Consider the following 21,674-nt stretch of genomic DNA (forward strand, 5'->3'; position numbering starts at 1 on the left):
TATTTTCTCTTTGAAATACATTTTATAGTGTCTCATAATTTAGATATATAACTCTATTTTAAAATATTTGAATTATTTTTAGCTGAATCTCCGTATCCGTATAGATCCCGTACCCTTGAATCGTAAAATTTATATCATGAAGGATACGACCGCTAGATCCGCACCCGTATGGGACACCCGCACCGAGTCTGAACAACTTAGATATTCATATTCTTTTCTTTTTTTGATGATCACGGTGTCCGGACCAGCTTTTGCGCTCATCGACTAATTTTATCGGATACCTGCCATCTCCTATCAGTAACATGTACCAGGTAACTCTGTCCATCAAAGATAGGAAAAATGGGAAGAATCACCCTTTTTTTTGTCTCCGCTAGGATTTAAACCTGAGACCTCATGACTTTCAATCACTTTATTGACCACTAGGCCACAACCGGGTGCAAGATATTCATATTCTTGAAACCTTGTTCCCTTTTACCATACCCCTTGAACTACTAGGCAGGATTCAATAGTAAAGGCACCACCATAACCTTTGTAATGTTCAGAAAAGATATGTTCTTTGTCAAATTCCAAGTCCAATTCCTAGTCACTATAGTATGAATAAAAATGTATAATGAATATTACAAGGTAGATTACAGATGAAATCATAACATGGAAACTTTGGAAACTATGATCAAATTGTTTCTATCAAGTAAAACAAGGTCAACAAAGACACAACATGCCAAAAGAGGCATAGTACTATGTTGTGAAATCATGTTGAACACATTTAGTAACTTTGTACACTGTCAAACAACAACATTTTCTTCTAGCTAAATAGATGGGCAATCTTCTCAAGTTTATTGTAAGTGTTTTAGTTTCTTTTCTTGTTATCAGATTATGTAATGGAGGTGATTTAACTGAATCCAAGTCATTTCTCAGTTTTATTCTTGCTATTGATCCAAACAATGTACTAGGCGTTGATCGGAATACTTTAGTGTCTTACCCTTGTTACTATAAATTACATGGCGTTAAGTGCAGTTTACATACTGGTGAAGTCATAGAAATAAGGCTTGAGAACATGAATCTTAGTGGGATAATTGATGCAGAATCACTCTGCAAACTCTCACAATTGAGAGTTCTTAGCTTAGCCAGGAATAAGATTGAGGGAACAGTTCCTGAATCAATATCAACGTGTAAAAGTTTAACTGTTCTTGATCTAAGCAGCAACTTTCTTAGTGGAAATCCATTAGTACTACTTCAGTCTCTGACAAAGCTCAAGAATCTGAAAAAACTGAACATTTCTAAGAACAATTTCACTTTCTCACAACATAGGATGAGTCTACAAGCGTTGAGACATGTAGCAATTAAAGAATCTTCATCTTCAACTGCAGAAAGTTACGATAAAAAGACAAAGAATCATCATGTGAATCTGATGGTTTGGGTCCTCATATCTCTGGGAATTGTGATTGTGATTGTAGTTTTAGTATTCTTGTACATGAGATGTGTTAGAACAGTTAAGGACAAGGAGGTTATAAAGGAAGTAGTTAATTACCCGTCTCCTCGAAAAACACCCTCAGCTGAAGTTGTTGATGGAATATGTAACACTGAAGGGAAAAGCTCAGAACTTTTCTTCTTCATGGAAGATGTTGAAAAGTTTACGATGGATGATCTTCTTGAAGCAACTGCTAACTTAACAAAACAAGGCATTTGTAGCAGCCTTTATAAGGTCCATATAAGTAGCAGTGGTGTGTTTGCTGTCAAGAGACTGAAGAAACTACAAGTGGGATTCAAGGAATTTTCGCGAACGATGAAAAAGATAGGGAACTTGAAGCATCAAAATGTACTTCCACTTGTTGCTTATTACTCTAGCAATGATGAAAAAATGCTTATCTACAAATATCAGAACAGTGGAAGTCTACTAACACTTTTCGAAAGTAAGCCAATTATAAGTAGTCAAGAACTTCAAATTTCTCATCTTGTAATTCTTTATCATATTGTTGTTCTTTATTGTTGCAGATTATGTTGAGGGGAAATGGAATTTCCCATGGAAACAAAGGCTGTCAATTGCAGTTGGCATAGCAAGGGGTTTCGCGTACATATACAGAAGTTCAAAGAAAGGCAATGTCATTCCTCATGGCAACATTAAGCCATCAAATATTCTACTAAGCGAAAAAGGGGAGCCATTAATAAGTGAGTATGGATATTGCAAATTCCTAGACCCCAACAAAAGTTGCCTCTATAAAGACAATGGTTACACAGCCCCTGAGAAAAACTTGACAGAAGAAACTGATGTCTATAGCTTCGGGGTGATTCTGCTAGAACTGTTGACCAGTAAAGTTGTGGAGAAGACAGGATTAGACCTTGTCAAATGGGTGAAATCCATAGTGAGGGAAGAGTGGACTGGAGAAGTGTTTGATAGTGAAGTTGCCAACTTTGAAATGTATGCTTTCCCTTTACTAAATGTAGCACTCAAGTGTGTGGATTGTTTGCCAGAGGAACGACCTACTATGGCAGAGGTTTTGGAGATAATCGAAGAAGTTGTGAATGCTCAAAAAGACATTTCTCCTTCTTCTATGACTTCTTTTGAATCCACCCCTGGTTCAATGAAGCATGTGTATGTCATTTAGTTTGAGAGATTTTCTTCTTTATGTATGTGAACATTAACTTTCACCAAAACTCTTTCAAGATATTTTTCTGAAATGTGTGGCTAATTGTGAAAGGTTCAAAGTGAGTGGATGAAAGAACACTCACTACTCATGTAAGTTTCACAAAGTATCATCTTTTAAAAAACTGTGTTCTTACTTAGCATCATCTTCAATGAGCAAAGATTCCTCTCATTATCCTCAATAGTACTCAAATGTTGACAATCAGCCTACAACATCATTTTTCCTTATCGAACTCGAGCTGATTACTTGTTACAAAAACTAATATCAGACAATGGCATGCAAGGCAGGCATGACAAAGCCGGGAGGGAGGGGGGGGGGGGGCTGTTCGTTGTCTCTAGTCTGGAGTCTTGTAACATTCTAAATACTATAGCAAAGGGCCGGAGAAACTTTCTACTAGCATGTATGGTTGCTGATCAGAATCTTAGTACACTGAGGAAGAAATGGCACAGCACAGCACATAATTCAAATTATTCCAAGGGAAATGCTGAGCATAAATTAAGCACAATGTTCTAATTAACTACAAGGTACTGAAGTAAAACAAGTCTTCAACAGACAAAAGTTGATTAGTTCAGAGCATTTTAAGCATTCAAAAGATAAAATGGATAAACACCACATTCATAAAATCCTTAGCGTTCACTTATCTTTTTAGACTTGCTCCTAATTGCACTATAGGTCATTTGAGAACCATTCATAAAAGCTCAGAAAAAAGCTCTGCTGCCATAGAACACCCGTGAGCTAGTGCTCTTGGGTGTTTGCGATGTCTGATCTGAACTCGAATTATCAGAACTGGTTGTCCCATTTTCGATGTCCAGTGGAAGCTTCATCTTTGCCAATGACTCAGTAAATTGCTGCATACTTTTCATGTACATATCCACAATATCCTGTTGAACAACCTTTTGCTCTGGCTCAATGACTACTGGCTTTGGAAATGCACTTGCAGGCTTGCTTTCTGATATGTTGCTCTCAGCATTTCCAAAATTATTTTTACCTGTGGGACATTCTTTAGAAGCTGACGCATATTCTTCCCCTGGAGACTTGGAAGCTCCTTGGGTCTCGGAGGACTGAGAGCTTGCGGGATGCAAAGCTGATGGAGAGTCGATGGTTGATATGCTGCTAGGAGGCGAATCACGCTTTGGATATTGGTGGAAATTAGCAACCTCACTTGGAACATTTTCCATATGGACATCGACTTCTGGATTGAGCTGGTTTTCTGTATCAGAAGAGACCAAGCTATCCGAGCTTTGAGAATCTGGATTAGTGCCTGGTATATTGAAGTACTCAGAGACCATAAGATTATTCTCATTTACAATCTTAGGATCTGGGAACTCAATTTTGTCAAACTCGTTTGGTAGGGACTCACGTGCTTCGCTGTCTGTCCGAGATGCATCAGTTTCTGATATGGGAAATGCAGGAATTTCAATCACTTCAGGTGAAGTTCCATTGTAAGAAAGGGACAAGTGTACAAATCCTGCTGGGGAGTGAAAGAGATCAGTGGACGAAAGAGAGAACTCTTTTTCTAACTTTCCATTTTTCACAAGGATTTCAGACAGGGGGACTAGTGCAAAGCCCAACAATTGGTCTTCCAAATAATTCTTCACCCTGCTCATCATCCATATCTCACATTTAACAGAACATTTTATTGTACGAACATTGAGCCTTAAATTTTCATTGAAGACTGGACTTTTCCCACCGCCATTAATGGTTTGAGTGGAGACTGCACTTTCAGGATCACTTGTAAGGCAAAGTTTTGCATAAACATCTTGTTTATGGTAAATACAGATGTTGTGGATATCTCTAGCCTGATGCACGTACACGTCGAGAACGCCAATGAAGTCCTCCATGTTGAAGGCTTCAGCCTCCTCTCTATGAGCAGAAATTCCCTGGGATAGGCCAGAAGGATTCTTGCTGAAAAATTCATTGCTTTGCTTCTCAGAGTCAGTGAAGACGGAGGAGCCCTTAAATGGTGACACAACAGACTGTGGAGAATCCATGAAGCTGACCACAAATAGAACCTAAGAAAATCCAAGGATAAAGTTAAATATCAGATATCACATTGGCTAAAACTGAACACACAGCTATGAGCATAAACTGAATGATCTCCACAAAATAAATAGCTTATAACAGAGGAACGACCAGTAATTGAAGGAGTAAAACTATATATGTTTTTAACACAAACTTGTTTTGGAGCACACAACGACTATACTGGAGTTTGCCATAAGAACTAGCCCCTCACGGACGATCCCTCCACACTACATGTCACAGCCCAAACCGATCATAAGTATTCTCCACTTTGGCCCAACAGACCTCACCGATTTGTCCCTTGAGCCAAAAAGTGAGCGTACCATGTGAACTTGCATTATACGTTATAAAGCTCTTAAACTTTCCTCTCCCATTTCAATGTGGAATTTGCCTAATGTGTAACATGCACCATGAAACAATTTTTTTCTTTTTAAATGCACCATCAAACATGAACTAGAAACTTTATTTAAAGTGAAAACCTTAACCAATGTTTTACTTCATTAACCTAACTCAGAAGCATATCAAGACCAAGTGACAAGAATTCAGAGCTCATAAATGATACCATAGCAAATGAAGGATCAAAGGTAACAACAAGATCATGTTAAGAAGAGAATGAAGTAAATGGAAACAAGAATGAAATCTTTGTCCTCTAACAGAACAAAAAGAACCCTACAGTGAAAGATTGAGAATAGAGCTCCATGTTAATTTTAAGATGAAGGCTAATATAGCACAGAATGAGCAGAAACAGTCAAAATTAGGAAATATACAGAAATTTATGCTAAAGAATCAACACAATCATACTAACTAACATATAACCAAAACCATAAGATCCTTAAAAAAAACAGCCAAGCGCACAAAGCACCCTAAGAGGTGTGACATAGGCAGTCTACCCCTGACAAATCTACCCCTGACAAAAGCATTGGTAGTTGATTCCACGACTCAAACACATGACCTACGGAGATAACTTTACCGCAAACACATGACCTACGGAGATAACTTTACCGTTGGTCCAAGGCTACCCTTCAAGAGCGTAAATTCCTCAGCAAGCACAGATTCAGAATCTAGTCAACTAGTTAACTCAAGCAATTCTCCCAACTTTAAAAAGAATTCAGCTTTACTCATGCCAAGCTGAGAAAAGCTAAAGGGGAGGAGACAAAACCCCAAAACACACCAAAAAGAATCACTTCAAAGCTCTGGTTCCCACCTTAAAGTAACAAATAGCACAACTCTGATCCTAGAAATAAACAATAGAACCCCATAAAGTATTAACTATCCAGCACATCAGAGAAATGAATAAAGCTACAATCTTTAACTTCCTCCCAAAAGTGTTAAAAATTCACTCAGGCACCAAAGATAAATAAATAAAGCTACAAACAGAACCTCATAAAGTGTTAACTATCCAGCACCCATGAGAAGTGAATAAAGCTACAATCTTTACCTTTAACTTAAATCCAGCACCAAATCTAGATTTAAAAAAAAAAAACTACAATCTTTAACCCCTTTTCCCCTTCAAGACAAAAAAAAAACAAAAAAAAAACAGAAAACTTACCTCAAAATCAAGAACAGAAAAGAGATTCAACTCAAAACACTAAACAAGTGAAAAATCAAGAATTGAGCAGAAACCAGAACAAAGTCAAAGAATAATAGCACAAACAATAAAAAGACCAAGAAACCAATTCTTACTTACAGATTAAGGGTCTGATTATTGAGCCAAAAAGATATTCAAAAGAGTAATTTTTTAGGAAAATGAAGAAAACCCAACTCGAAATACGAAGCAAGGAGAAGAATAATTGAGATGTGCAGAGAATAAAATCAACAAGAATGATGGTAGTGGATTTGGAAGTTTGTCAGAATTTCCCCAAATATTTGTGCTCTAATTTTGTACTATCTGTTGGAAATTGTATACTAATATTTGTAGATGGGATTAGGATTTGTTTTGCTTTTTTAATGCAAAAAGTTTTATTAATACCCCACAGTAGACACCGACCCATTGCCATTGGCTCACTACAATCAATCAATCAATAGACTTTTTAGTGCGTTTAAACAGTTGGTATCTGCACATTGGAGCGTGTCTACCACCTGCAATGTTCTTAGAATGTGACAAATTATATATCCAATAGTGAATTTTGGCCGTGGTTATAAAAGATTATAACATACTAATAATTTTTTAAAATATTATATAGATAGAAGTTGAGTTTATAATATTATTGTTATGATTTTATAAATTTTAAAAAAATAGAAGAAGAAAATACGAATCAAATGCATAATCTTCCAAGTTGTTTAGGATATCTATTTTCATAAATCAATCACAATTTAATAGCTTTCATCTTATTCTTCAAATCAAACTAAAACATGAATATAATAAGCATTGGAAGCATAATAATTTTAAAAGGCAATCATTCATTTTTTTTTTTATAATATCTCTATTTATAGAATTACAATACGAAATATCAAATAATGTTAAAAAAGTGATTTTTTTGGTTTTTTAGCATAACACATAAATGAGAGAGAAGTAGAGAAAAATCCCCAAAAGTAAGGAAAATAAATAAATAAATAAGTAGAAGTGTAACCTCACTTTTTCTATTCCTAACTTTATTATTATATATAAATTTAAATATTTAAAATATGTTTTTATTCTTCAACTATAAATGAATTAGATTAACACTTAGTTCTATGTTTTTCATTAATTTTGAGTCTTGCATAATTAATAGAGGTGAAGCTACAAAAAAATTCCTTAATAAGAATGTAAAGGAAGCAATGAATTTCAACTCTCTTTTTTTTGCTTTCTTAGAGTAGAATCTGGTACTATCATAATTTTATTTTTGCAAAACATTTAAAAGAAGTCAAAAAAAATAAATTAAAAAATGTAAAGGAAAAGACTCAAAATCTTTTTAGCTTTTATACTTTTCTACGTGTTTATTTTCCTAAAAATAAAAAAGTATGTCTATAATTTATTTATGATTCACACGAGGTACATTTATAAAAAAAATGTTGTTAGTAGTAGTTTGTAAGCAATATTATTAAAGAACATGGCTACTTTTAGAGCCGTGAGTAGTTATGTTCCTATGTTTTGGATAATAAAGTTAATATGCTTATGTGAGAAATCAAAGAGTATGACGTAAATTTTTATAAAACAGTTAAAATACTTACATATTTATCAAAATGCTATCTTCATGTTATCAATATTTGCTACAAAATAATCACTATTTACATATTTCAAATAATAAATTTAAATAATATGTTCCTAAATGAGATCAAAAAGTAAGATGTAAGTTTATATAAAATAATTAAAAAATACGTATATACGTGTATATATATATATATATACACACACCGACCTAACTTTTTTTTCTCATGACTTAATACTAATTGCCATCATGGGACTTATAATATGTCATTTGAAAAGATAAGAATTATAGGAAGCCAAATTAGAATTACAATAGTGATATTCTTATTTTTCAAATAGTGAAAGTTCATCACCATATACATCTCATTTTGAGAAATGAAATTGGATACCTTTTAAATTTTTTCAAGCGTTCTAAATTCTTCATTCATATTGAAATATCCTGATAAAATACATGAAGTTTTCAAAAAATTAAAATCACAATAAATCAAGAAAAATGAAGAAGAAGAAAGCATAAATAATATAATAACAAAAGAAAAAAAGATTATGAATACACCTTCCTATCTTGACTTTCTTGAAAATTTTTAGCACAACATTCCCTTTCATTCTTGTCACATCAAAATTCAAGGTCCTGCAACTAAAAAAAAAATAAAGTAAAGAAAGCATGTAAATGAATTTCTAGCAGAAATGAAAAACTACTAAAATATGAGAATTTTATAAAAATATAAAAAGGAAGGAAAAGTTAAAACGTTTATAAATGACTTGAAATTATAATGCTTAATTGGTAAAACTCCTTCAATAGAAAACAAATGTGATTGAGATTTATCAAAATTTAAGATTTAAGAGATGTTTTATTTTTTAATAAACGAAAGAAAGATGAGAAAAGGAAAAGGATAAGGAAGGGTCTTAGGAATTAATTAATAGTATTAATGATGATATTAAAAAAATATTTTTGATTATCTGCAATTTTAATGGAAACAAATTAAATGAGATTGATTGATAGAAAAATTAATGGAAAAAAGAACACATTTATGCTACTAAGGAGAAGAGATAAATATAATGATTATATTTTTAGAAAATAGTATAAATAGAAGATATAATATTAAATTATAATAATAAAAATAGAGATAAGTAAGATTTATTTTTAGAAAACTACAAAAATCAAAGGTAGAAAGAGGAATATAAGGAAAAAAATATTTAAAAAATATTATTATGTTGAAGCAAAACGGTGACTCATATACCAATCATTATTTTCTTAATCGATGTGTCAAATCAAAATTTGATAAGTAAAATGAAACGAATGGAGTATTAGATAGTTAAGTTAACCTCAATTGAAACAAGTTAGAGATAGCAGAATACATAAACAAACCCCTGAATTTATTCAATTTTTTCTCTCAGGCACCTCAACTGTGCCATCTTCTTGTTGAATCCATGAACCATTCATAACTTGTAACTTTTAAATACACTTGGCTGACATGGCAGAATATTTCAGCAAATATTTTTTATTGATTGTGCGCGTGAAATCCACCTTTCTCACGTGGAAAGTGCAACCAATCAAAACTCTCAACCCTTTAAATAATTTACACTTCAGCGGCCTAAAATAAAATCCAAATAAAACTTTAAAAAATAAAGACACTTCATTTTTCCACCAAACACACTTTTGAACCAAATGTTCACCGATTCTAGACGAGAAAATCCTAAATAATTGATCTTATTTCAGTTATTCTAATGACATTTATGCTATTTACAACTAAACTTTTTAGATTTCAAAGTGATTTTGGGTGTTTTCTTGAAGGTATCATTGAAGATTGCAAATGATTTTGAAGTTCAATGAGGAAGATAACTTCGACATTGACAATGACAAAATTCTCCCATTAATATTATTGATTGAATTTGAATTTAATGTACCATTAGCTATTGTTAAGCTTTCTTTTCTTAGTCTCATTTTTTTCAAATCTATCTAAAGTTTCTTTATGTAATTCGTTGCTTCTTTCAAAAATTGACGAGGAAGATAACTTCGACATTGGTACTTGATGACGAAGGAGAAATCTATGAAGAAGAGAGATACTTTGATGAGCAACTCTAACTTAAAAATGATTGTAAGGAAGAAGAGAAAGAAAAGAGAAGATAAATAAGAGAACGAAGGGGAAAATTAGGATTTAAATGGGAAGAAGATCGTTGTGGATTCCACATCAGCGCTTTTAAAATATCTTTACATGTTCAAGCAACATGAGAACACGTTTTGTGCCATGTCAGCCAAGTGTGTTTAAAAGTTACAAATTATAGATGGTTCATAGGTTCAATAGGAAGACGACGTATTTGAGGTGCCTAAGAGAAAAATCGAACAAGTTTAGGGACCTGTTTATGTATTCTGCCAAAGTTGATTTTTAAAAATTTAAACAAAAAAGATTTAATAAAAATATTTTATCATGTGTTCAGGTGCTTAATTGAAATAAACTGAAGTTCAAACATTTGGATGAAATTTACTAACAAGTTTAACGGTAACCTAAACACATGTAAGATTGGAACTCTGATAAACTTTTTGCATAAATACAAGATTGTTGTAGACTATCCTCTATCCGGATAGATATGTCCCTATGAGCGACTACGCCGATCTTTGTATGTTTTGGCCACGTCCCTTTCCACTCCGAAGAAGAAGGTTTGCGCTTGCCTTTCCCAGAGTACTCTGTATCCAAAGCCTCCTTGGGATAATTATCAATATCTCGTCCTATCAAAATGAGATTAGGAGGGCCCCTTTTTAAAGAGACAGTCTTTCTTTCAATAGAAACTATTGGCAATTGGTGCCCCACATAGATTTTCCCCGAACCCCCCAGTAACTAAGGTAAAGAGCGTAAAAAAAAAGCATCTATTTTTGTACCGATTTCGAACAAAGCTACTGAATTCAAACGAATATGTCTACGACCGCCTTGCGAATCATCTCACACTTTTGCAAACATTATACTTTTTCCAATAAGTCGATTTCAGACAATTATATTTAAAACTTTAACAACTCAAAATTCACATTTGTTTGAAGTAACTAAACTTTGAAATTTTTATAAACATTGGAGGAGGAATCTTGAAACAACCGTTTTCATTTTCAATAAATATGGACGTAGAAAAATTTAGCACGAGAAAACGAAAAATGTAGCCAAAGTTTCTCCCTTTGCCTTTTTTCGTCAAAAAATATGACGTTTTCACATACTTTTTTTTTTGTATGACACTTTTTGTTGAAGAAAAAGGACAAAGGGATAAGGGAAAAAAACGTCACGGGTGACCATTTTCTAGGTTTTATAACAACTTGTATTTTTCAAACCATGACCACCAAAGTTTGAGATGAAATAATATTTTAACTAGGCTAGATATTGAATAAGATTTTTAAAAATTATCTTTTAAGTATTTGTTTGATTATAAATTTTGGATCAAATTCTCTAATACGTTCATGTGTTTGCTTCCTTGCCGTTTTCAAATGTTTTTCAGTGGGAGCCTGAAGCTGAGACCTGGAAGAGGAGACCAGATCGGAGTAAGGCCTAATTTGAAACTATGTACCGTAGTTTGTTTTTAAAAATTGATTTGGACCAATTTATGGGAGAAACATAAAAAAAGATTTAAAAAAAATTAAGTAAACTACATGTTCAAACTCAATTTTTTTATGTTTCAACTTTTAAATCTATGATCAAAGGAGAGCTAGATGTATTGAGTTCGAACTCTGAAAATGAATTATCTATTTATAAATAGAATTTATTCACTAAAGTGGAGCTGCTTGAGGTGAATTTAAATTAAAATAGGCAAGGATAGTACAAATATAGTTCCCATTGGGCAAATTCTGATCCACTAAATAATATATTGAGATTTAAGAACTCAAAATGCAAAATAAAAATAAAAAAATGACTCGAAATCTATAACTAATAGTCTGAACACAATTTAAAAATAAATACTGAACATCGAGTGCAAAATTCAAACATGAACTACTTGTTCCTTTTGGTGGAGCCCGTATAAAAATATTATAGTTTCTCCGCTAATCGAGGTTTTTTTATTCCATAAAGAACATACCATCCTTTTTTATTTATTTATTTATTTTTCTTTAGTAATTTGCCACATAATTCAAAGAATTAGGCCTACTGCCCCAATAATCCAAAAGCTAAAAGCTAAAGTGATGTATATAGGGTCACCAAAAGTTGGATCTTTTTTATAAAATCTTTTGGCCCCCTTAATTATAAAATCATATTGGACTTTTTTGCTCATATATTCTTGCTCTTTTTCTTTCTTTTTTCCTCTATATAGTATATTTACCTATTCATTAAAATTTTATAGGACTCTATAAGCTAATAAAATGAATCTTCTTTTAATTTAAATTTATTGGAGATTACTTTATCCTAAACGGTAATTAATACATATATAAAAGGTATTATATTTTCTTGAAAATGCATTTTGAAAATTTCACAAATTCATGAAATATTCAGAAAGAGATCAAAATATATCAAATTTTTCTTGATAATCATATACTTCCTCCATTTCATATTAAGTGAATTTGTGAGGCAATGCACATATATTAAGAAAAACATTCAAGGACATAATTTGAATCATACTTTCCACTATTACCCTTTGTAAAATCATAAATATAACTTTGCAAGTAGTGTGATTTATCTTCTAGAAAAATAAAACTTCAATAAATGAAAGGGTAAATATGGAAAAAGTTTCAAACATTTATCTTGAACTTTAAAAAATTTAATTATTTTGGATAATGAAAAATCCTTCAAAAATTCACTTAATATGGAATGGAGGGAGTAGTTCAAGAAGATCCACAAATCCTTTTATGGAGATTAAGTTCAAATCGTCCTGACTAATTCAAGAAATATGCCACCAACGACCCTCAAACATGGAGAAAATCTAAGGAGAGAAAAAACAGGGATAAATAGATTTGTACCCACATCTTTTATCAATAATATTCTTATTTCTTCAGATTTTATATATGATTGATTTATTTAAAATTTATTGCAAACACACACATATATATATATATATATATATATATATATATATATATATATATGCATAAGTTATATATATTTCAGCCATATTAATAAATTAGTCGATCCAACAATATATATTCATAACTTTCCCTACAAATTAAAGTAGGATAAGTGAGAAACTGAGGGTACTCACTATGGTTTTGTTGAATCCCATTATTGATAAAGTATTAACTTCATTCTACTAAGTATTGTGTTCCATTAGAGTTTAGGAGATAATTAAAAAAAAAAATTGAAAGTATTTTCCCAATTATAGTATTTCTTTTCCCATATGATTATGTCCCATTCAAAACTATATCACTTTTTTCTGACTTTTAACATTTTGTCTTTAGTAATTTAAGTCTTAACGATGAAGCCGGCAACAATATAACAATGGAGGTTAAAACAAAGGAAATCATATAGTATAATCTTATATTTAAAACTTTGTCTAATAGAGAACATTTCTCCTTTACAACTTGTTTAGGGGTTGTATCTGTTGTATTCAATTATGCTGTTAGTTTAAATACAATATTTGTTTTGATTGTTATTTAAATTCATCGTTAGATAACGACTGAGTCTCAATTTGTGTAACGACTGATTTGGTGTGATCACATCATTATTTTAATATTTTCTTCTCATTTTATCTTTTATTTATTATTTCATAATCATATTTTATTCTTTACCCTACCTTCTCATAGTAGCTCTATCCTATACCCATCCTTTTTTTTTTTATAGATTTATCATTCGACAAAGAATGATACAATATATCCAAATATTATATTCATTAAAACAATATAGTATAATACGATATGATACAACACAACACAATATGATACGATACATTATAAAATAATATGTAACAACCATCCAAACAGAGTGTTAGTAAACAATATGGGACGTAATCATGTTAGTCGAATTAATTATAACTAAAAAAATCTCAATACTTCACCATTAAAGAATATGATAATTAAATGGATAAGATCTTTCTACCTTTTAATCAAATGTTTCGTTTTTAAACTCTGAAATGAAGATTTTTTTGGTAATAATAGACAATATATTATTAGAATTTGAATTAATCGGGTTAGCAAATTATTATGCCAAAAAAATGTTGATACTTCTCCATAAAGTGCCCAATTTGATGACTTCGCTTAAATTATCCATAAAGTATTTTGACACTTTGTTGTTTCATTGTGTAGTGCCACTGTTAGGTACGGTTTTAAAATGGTGCAATTTTGACTTTGTTACCCCCACCCCAACCCCTTAATCAACCACTAACCCCCAACCAATGCTCCCCTATAATTATCTTTCTTTTTCTAATTATTAATGTCATTAGCATACACTAACACATGCATAAAATTCACTTGAGTATACGTTCACTTCTTTTTAAAATTGTTATTGAGAAAATGTTATATTCACTGAAGTATGTTTCAATATAATATTTAGACTTTGAAGCAATATCTTCATCCAACTTAACCATTAAGAACTTCACTGCACAAAAAACATGAACATCGTCGTGGAGAGCATCTTCTATATCGACAACCACTTATTCACAATGTTATGCAAGTGAACGTGTACAAAAAAGTTATCGTGGTCCTAAGTACACCATTACCTATGAAAAACTACGACTTGACTTGAGTATCTTCCAACCATAAGTCAACAATTGTTGGCTTATTTGAAACAAGATATTCGTCTTCTGAAGCTAACTTCAATTGATTCTAGTTATACAATCAGAATTAATAAAAATCAAACTCGTAACACTACAATTTAAATTTAAAACTTCGAGACATTCTCATAGAAATTTAAACTCCACGACATTGGCTATTTTCGAAGACAAACTAAAAAGTGGTCAATTGACGCTATTTCTAAGCCCATTAAGTCTTAGAAGGCCTTTACCTATGGGTCTTGGCCCAAACCAAAAGAACATCTATATAAAGCCCAAACAAAATCAGATTATTGAAAATAAAGGATAATTAAGAGGATAAATTGGTCAATTTCATCTCTCAATTTGAACATTTAAAATCTCAATGAACCAACGGTCATTTTTTTTTTCACAATATACATCTTTTAACGTCTTTCATATTCCCCAAATCTCACACTTCAAATTCTTAGTCTCCATTTTTCTCAGAGACGCTCTCCTCTTCCTCTGTCAAAATCTCGCTCTTTATTCATTTAAAAATGTCAGAAAACAGATTCTTAGGCAACATTTCTGCCTCGTCCTTCCGAAATCTCCTTCCAAAATCAGTTTCAACTAAGAAAAAGTTGAATTCAAGCCGATTTAAACAAAAAATGAATAGTGAAAATGTTGCTCCTATGGATCCAAACATTCAGATCAGTGATCCCCCGTTATTACCTACAAGTTCGATACTCAAAAAACCCGTCTTGAAGACGATTGATACTGATACAACGGGAGAACTTACCAGATCTGTCGCACAAGAGCAAACCCCAGAAGCTCCTGATCCACCAGTCAAGGTAGCATGATAAACCCTTTGCTGATTTCTTTAGTGTTTTTGTAAAGTTGTAATTTTAGTTCAGTGGGCGAGGAAAGAGGTGAATTCAGGATTTAAAACGAGTTCAACTTTGCACTGAATCTCATTGTACTGTTAAAGTTATGGTTTCAAATCTAATATTTGTTGGTTTTTGATAATAGTTTTGGACTGTGGGTTTATCTATATATCTTCCAAATGTTGTTGTGTTCTTGAGCTATAGTGATCTTTATGTACTATGTATGCTGGGTGTTTGACAGGTTGTTGCAAGGATTAGACCTGCTAATGGTATTGAGAGTGGAAGCCAAGCGGTTCGCAAAGTTTCTGATACTTCAGTGTGCGTTGCTGATAGAAAGTTCAACTTTGACATGGTTTTCAGTTCAAATTCCAATCAGGTTGGTAAATTTAACTCCCAAGTTTCTGGCTTTTCAAGCTTTTTTGAATTAATTACTTCTACTTCAAACTTTTCATTTTGATGTCTAAACATTCACAAGTAATTTAGTTGTTGTTAGCTAAGAGTTGAACAAAGGAAGAATATTTAGGCTATAGTGAGTTAGTGACTAGTTAGAATTAATTTAGTTGTTACACTCACATAAGGTCAAATAGAGGTAAGTGTGGAATCTACACCCTTTAGTTTTAGATAAGCACTAAGTTACTATGAAGAGATAAAACTTTTTGCCAATATTTAATGTTTAAACGGCATGGGTTGGGAATGATGGTAAATATATAGCCACCCCTACTAGTTTCAAAAGAGGATTATTTGTTGTGAATTGTGATTAAGGAGGGATCTGATTTTGCTGAATGCGGATGTAACAAGGTTCCAATAATAGAGGGATTTTTCTTATTTAAGCTGTATTTTTCTTATGATAACAGGAAGATATATTTCAATCAGTTGGTGTCCCTTTAGTTAAGGATGCATTGGCAGGTTACAACACTTCTCTCTTAGCTTATGGACAGGTTAGTTTTACTTGTAGTGTTCCATTTTAGTCGCCTCTTTATGTCACAATAAATCTGTATCTGATGCCTGAAGTGATTCTTTTGGATAGACTGGAAGTGGCAAGACTTATACAATGTGGGGACCTCCTAGTTCCATTGTTGAGGTTCCATCGCCTAATGGTCTTCAAGGCATTGTGCCACGCATTTTCCAGACGTTGTTTTCTAGTATACAAAAAGTAAGTTCCTTATCCAGTCAAAAATTAGAACTAAAGACTGTCAAAACATCTCTGATACTTAGATAACTTCCCTGATTGATTAGGAGCAGGAGAACTCTGAAGGTAAACAGATAAATTACCAGTGTCGTTGCTCATTCCTAGAGGTATGTAATTTCAATATTTAATCTTATTCACATTTGATGCGTACTTGTGCCAAGTCAAATCATGTCACACTTCACCTTTTCAGATATATGATGAACACATTGGGGATCTGCTTGATCCTACACAGAGAAACTTAAAGGTTAGTTGCGAATCTTGGAAAACAATGTTGTTCTGGACTTGTTTCACTTTCTGAAGATAGAATGCTGAAGATTTCACCTTGTTGGTTTATTCAGATAATGGATGATCCAAGAGTTGGATTCTATGTTGAGAACATAACTGAGGAATATGTGTCTACCTATGAGGACGTATCCCAGATGTTGATTAAGGTGCAGAAGTGCTTTTCTTATCATAATACCTTTAACTTCTGTTGGAAAAAATTCTTGTAGCTCTGTTAATGCAATAAATTGAGATAAGAATTGCTTTATGGCTTTCACTGTCTTATTGTTTCTTATTCTTTTGCATTTGAATTGTAGGGCCTTTCAAGTAGAAAAGTTGGATCAACGAGCATAAATTCGAAGAGTTCTAGGTCCCATATTGTTTTTACCTGCGTCATTGAGTCCTGGTGCAAGGTATCTTCCAACAACGAAATCCGGTTTCTTGTGTGTTATCATTGTCAGGAAGGATTTTTATACATTCATCTTCTTATCAAATCCCGGAATTCACATTACCTTCCAATTTATCGCTATAAACTTTTTTATGTTTAAGAATACGTTCATATTTGAAAACCTTTAATCTTTTCAAGTGTCTAATAAAAAATTATTGCTTCAGGAGTCCTCATCAACGTGTTTTGGTAGTTCAAAGATGAGCAGAATGAGCCTTGTTGATCTTGCTGGATTTGACAAAAATATACCTGATGATGCTGGTAAACAGTTTGTTAAGGAAGGGAAGTATGTAAAGAAGTCCACATCACTGCTCGGGTATATATGGTTTATACATACATTTTACTGATTGTTCTTGCATGTTGTGGCTGTTGATTAAAATATCATTTCATGTTTGTTGTCTTTTGCACTCAAAACTTCCTTCCTTATTGCCAAATGCCAACACTATTGTCTTAAAGGTTCAAAATGTTTCTATTGCCTTAAAGGTTCAAAATGTTTGCATTCAAAGTGATGCCTTCATGCTGTAAATGCTAAGCCAAGAGTTTAGGCAGAGGAACATTTGATAAGTGACTCTATGGAGGGAGTTAATAGTCTGTTAACAAATTAGCTCATATATGTTAAAACCTTTTATTGATGTATAACACAAGTGTTCTATGGAGGGAACTATATTCTTGTAACAAATTAGCTCATATATGTTAAACCTTTTATTGATGTATAACACAAGTGTTATGCTATGAAAGAAAAATTTAATAGGGTTCCAGTTATTTTAGTCATGTTACTTCTAGTTAATTGTTTCTTAAACTGGTGCAGGCATTTGGTAAATGTTCTCTCTGAGAGGAGTCGGTCCAGGAAACTTGAGGATGTTTCGTATAGCAGTTCCACTTTGACTCATCTAATGAGAGAATCACTTGGAGGGAATGCTAAACTCTCGGTCATATGTGTCATCAGCCCAGAAAACAAGTATTTCCTTTTTAAACTCACTTGGTATTTTTTTAAAATAAATATTGCAGAGATGCTTTATGCTTTTCAATATTACAGAAATTCTGTGACCTAATGGCGTGCATGAAAATAGCACATTTGATGGTTAAAATTGTAAAATTACTTCGGTGTAAGTGACCCTGAATGAGGTCATATCATATGGACCAACTTGCATATGAAACATCAGTTTCTTCTCTTTTAAATGTCACTAATTTGAGTATCATTTATGTAGTCATAGTAGTGAAACAGTAAGCACTCTGAGATTTGGTAAACGGGTGAAACTCATACCAAATGAGCCATTGGTAAATGAAATATCAGAAGACGATGTTAATGGCCTGAGTGATCAGATTCGCCAATTGAAGGTACTTTCACTTGTCTCACGGGGCACTGCTCGTCCAATTCCTCTAGAATGTGAACTGTATCTGACCTTATGCTCTTTATTGCTTACAGGAAGAGCTTATAAGAGCTCGGTCAAGTGCAAGCATTTCAGTCGGAAGCAACTATGGATCCTTCAGAGGACCAAATGTACGTGAAAGCTTGAATCAGTTGAGAGTGAGCCTTAACCGTTCACTAATCTTACCTAAGATGGATAATGAGCGTGAAGAAGAAGAGGTTCACATAAATGAGGATGATATAAAAGAACTACAGCTCCAGATTGATAACTTACGTGGTTCACGTGGAAATAACTCAAACTCTCTCAAATATTCATCTGGAGAAAGTGAACACTATCTCAGTTGTTCTGAAGAAAGTGAAGGTGAAGAAATTAACTCAGAAGAGCTACTGGAGGAGACCCTAGATGATGCTGATCAAGGGATGGAAACAATGCAGCCTGAATACTGTAGCAGCATCTCAATCAGCCCATCCCGCCATTCTGCTGATCTTCAGGGTCCGGTGTTGTCTGAGTCCCCAAAGTTTCGGAACATGCAGAGGAAAAGCTTAATTATCTCCAGTGAAGATAATATTCAGTGTTCCTCCAAAAGTTCTGAAGTGCCTTCCCTACCACAGAAACAAGGTGACCTTGTCCAGTCTTCTTTGAGGTCCAGCAGAATATTTCCTGGGCCAACTGAATCCTTGGCTGCTAGTCTACATAGAGGTCTAGAGATCATTGACTATCACCAGAGGAATTCTGCATCAAATAAATCTTTAGTTTCCTTCTCTTTTGAACATTTGGCAGTGAAACCAAGCCCAATGTCAAATGATAAGGCCAATGCTTCTATTCAAACATCATCCGAAGAGGGACAAACTTCTCCTTTTATAGCCACTTCATTCCTGTGTCCAAAGTGCAAGACGAAAGCAACTTCCTCTAGTGTTGTTAAGGATAGCACTGGGACATGGATGGTCTCCATGGAAGGGGCAAGTTCGGATCAAGTAAGTATGGAAATGAGTTGCTCGTCTTTCTTTTATTTGCTTATTGTGAATGCTAAAATTTAAATGTCATTCTATCTTCTTTGGTAGGATTTGGAGAAAGTTTTGTTCCAAGCTCTAGAGAGAGAGAAGCAGCTTGAAAGTGTATGCAAGGATCAAGCAGACAAAATTGAGCAGCTAAACCAACGAGTAAGAGTTCTTTCACTCGAGTAATTTGTTTCAACATGACAAGTATTTACTTAAAGTTTGACATCTATTACGAATCTTGTCCTTGCAGCTAGCCCACTGTAAATGCACAATAGAACAGAGTTCTCTGGTTGACTGTGGCAAGGATGACATTGATCTCGAGGACAATGAGAAGCAAGCTTCAATAATCTATCAGAATGGGAGTCAATCACCCAACATCCCAAAGGTGAGTGCCATTTTTAGCTTTCTTTTGTTGAAGTTGAGCTTTTTCCTATTTTATCTTATTATTTACTTGCACCTTGTGGTTTGATTCAGCTCCTGAAATGGGATGATGAAAGTCCTGAGCCTGAAGCTGCAGCAGAGAAGTATGAAATTAAAGAAATTCAGGGTGATGTGGAAAACTGTGGTGGGAAAAAAATGTTTGATATGGCTGAGAGAGAAGCACTACTTGAAGAAATTGGAGGTCTAAGGTCCCAATTGAAGTTAGATGGAGCCTCTGCAAATAAATCAATTGAAAGAACCAGATCCTCTTTGCTAGCACAATCGATGCAGCTGAGAAAAAGTGGTGTATATGCTGCTACAGGTTCTGGTGAAGAACTTGAGAAGGAAAGAGAAAGATGGACTGAAATGGAGAGTGAGTGGATTTGTCTAACGGATGAGCTTAGAATTGATCTTGAGGCTCATCGCCGGCGTGCAGAAAAGGTAGCAATGGAATTAATGTTGGAGAAGAAATGCACAGATGAGTTGGATGATGCCCTCAAAAGATCAGTCTTTGGGCAAGCCAGAATAATTGAGCATTACGCGGAATTACAGGAAAAGTACAATGACTTAGCTGAGAAACATAAGTTGATCTTGCAAGGGATACAAGATGTGAAAAATGCTGCAGCAAAAGCTGGAAAGAAAGGTCACGGTGCTCGTTTTGCCAAGTCTCTCGCTGCAGAGCTCTCAGCTTTGAGAGTGGAAAGGGAGAGAGAGAGGGAAATGCTGAAAAAAGAGAATAGAAGTTTGAGAGTTCAACTTAAAGACACTGCTGAAGCTGTTCATGCTGCTGGAGAACTTCTTGTTAGATTGAGAGAAGCAGAGGAAACAGCTTCACTTGCTGAGGTAAATCTTGTGTTTAAACATGGAACACCCAACGGTCTACTCCACGATTAAAAATGTAGTCGTTTTGATATACCTTTTTTTACAGGAGAACTTTGCACTATCAAAGGAAGAGAACGAAAAACTGAAGAAGCAAATAGAGAAGCTGAAGAGAAAACATAAGATGGAGATGATAACAATGAAACAATATCTTGCTGAGAGCCGATTGCCAGAAGCAGCGTTGAGACCGCCAATTTACAGGCAGGACTCTGATGTATCAAACAATGACAACAACACCATCCAACATTCTGAGTATGATGATCAATCATGGAGAGCAGAATTTGGTGCCATTTATCAGGAACACATATGAGACATGTTTGATTGAACATGGAAACAGGCAAGGACCCTGCTCGGGACTTTGCTGACAAAACTTGCTAATCTTGATCACACCTTATTGCTATTTAGGGATGAGTTGGTTGTATTCTTATTGATTTCATCATTCTTTTGATACTTGATTGACTAGATTTGACGTTTGTTGTGAGCTGTTTCTTCAGCTTGTTAATAATAATGCTTGGTGTTCCATTTTTACTCAAAGGATATGGGCATTGTGCTAATGGCCTATTAACTCCATCCATACTTTTCCATAGATGGGTGTGCTCGCTCACTTTATAATAGTTATATTGTGCACCTAAGTATCGCAAAAAGTCAATCAATGTATTACGAAAGTCACTCAACTTTATATAAGTTTTGCAAAAGGCCACTCGCACCCAAGGGTAGCGGCTGCGGTTCCCTTGCCATAAAAAAAAAGCATCGGATGAAATGAATGAAACATTTTCAATGAAACTTAAGCATAGTCAATAAGTTAACTTCTTGTGTTTT

At 33.7% G+C, this 21,674-nt stretch overlaps 3 protein-coding genes across 4 annotated transcripts; 2 read left to right on the top strand and 1 right to left on the bottom strand.

The window, feature by feature from the left end:
• Positions 1–814: 814 nt before the first annotated feature.
• On the top strand, positions 815–2,603 carry LOC129891778 (probable inactive receptor kinase At4g23740). The gene is made up of 2 exons (XM_055967263.1): positions 815–1,910; positions 1,993–2,603. The coding sequence occupies exons 1-2, from the start codon at positions 815–817 to the stop codon at positions 2,601–2,603; spliced, it is 1,707 nt and encodes a 568-aa protein (XP_055823238.1).
• A 497-nt stretch (positions 2,604–3,100) lies between these two features.
• On the bottom strand, positions 3,101–6,069 carry LOC129891895 (uncharacterized). 2 transcript variants are annotated; one of them, XM_055967372.1, is made up of 2 exons: positions 5,664–6,069; positions 3,101–4,654 (listed from the first exon to the last, which is right to left on the bottom strand). In XM_055967372.1, the coding sequence occupies exon 2, from the start codon at positions 4,631–4,633 to the stop codon at positions 3,341–3,343; it is 1,293 nt and encodes a 430-aa protein (XP_055823347.1). In that variant the 5' UTR covers positions 4,634–4,654; positions 5,664–6,069; the 3' UTR covers positions 3,101–3,340. The 2 variants fall into 2 exon arrangements, with proteins under 2 accessions (XP_055823347.1, XP_055823346.1); XM_055967371.1 differs by lacking the exon at positions 5,664–6,069 and adding an exon at positions 5,567–5,596.
• Positions 6,070–14,871: 8,802 nt separating this feature from the next.
• LOC129892547 (kinesin-like protein KIN-12F) lies at positions 14,872–21,383 on the top strand. Its single transcript, XM_055968129.1, has 16 exons — positions 14,872–15,260; positions 15,535–15,669; positions 16,148–16,231; positions 16,321–16,446; positions 16,530–16,589; positions 16,673–16,726; positions 16,821–16,913; positions 17,061–17,156; positions 17,356–17,504; positions 17,997–18,146; positions 18,397–18,526; positions 18,615–19,532; positions 19,620–19,718; positions 19,807–19,941; positions 20,031–20,819; positions 20,905–21,383. The coding sequence occupies exons 1-16, from the start codon at positions 14,967–14,969 to the stop codon at positions 21,163–21,165; spliced, it is 3,573 nt and encodes a 1,190-aa protein (XP_055824104.1). The 5' UTR covers positions 14,872–14,966; the 3' UTR covers positions 21,166–21,383.
• The last annotated feature ends 291 nt before the right edge of the window (positions 21,384–21,674 follow it).

The sequence above is a fragment of the Solanum dulcamara genome, chromosome 6 (genome assembly GCF_947179165.1).
Source record: "Solanum dulcamara chromosome 6, daSolDulc1.2, whole genome shotgun sequence".
Lineage (NCBI taxonomy): Eukaryota > Viridiplantae > Streptophyta > Magnoliopsida > Solanales > Solanaceae > Solanum > Solanum dulcamara.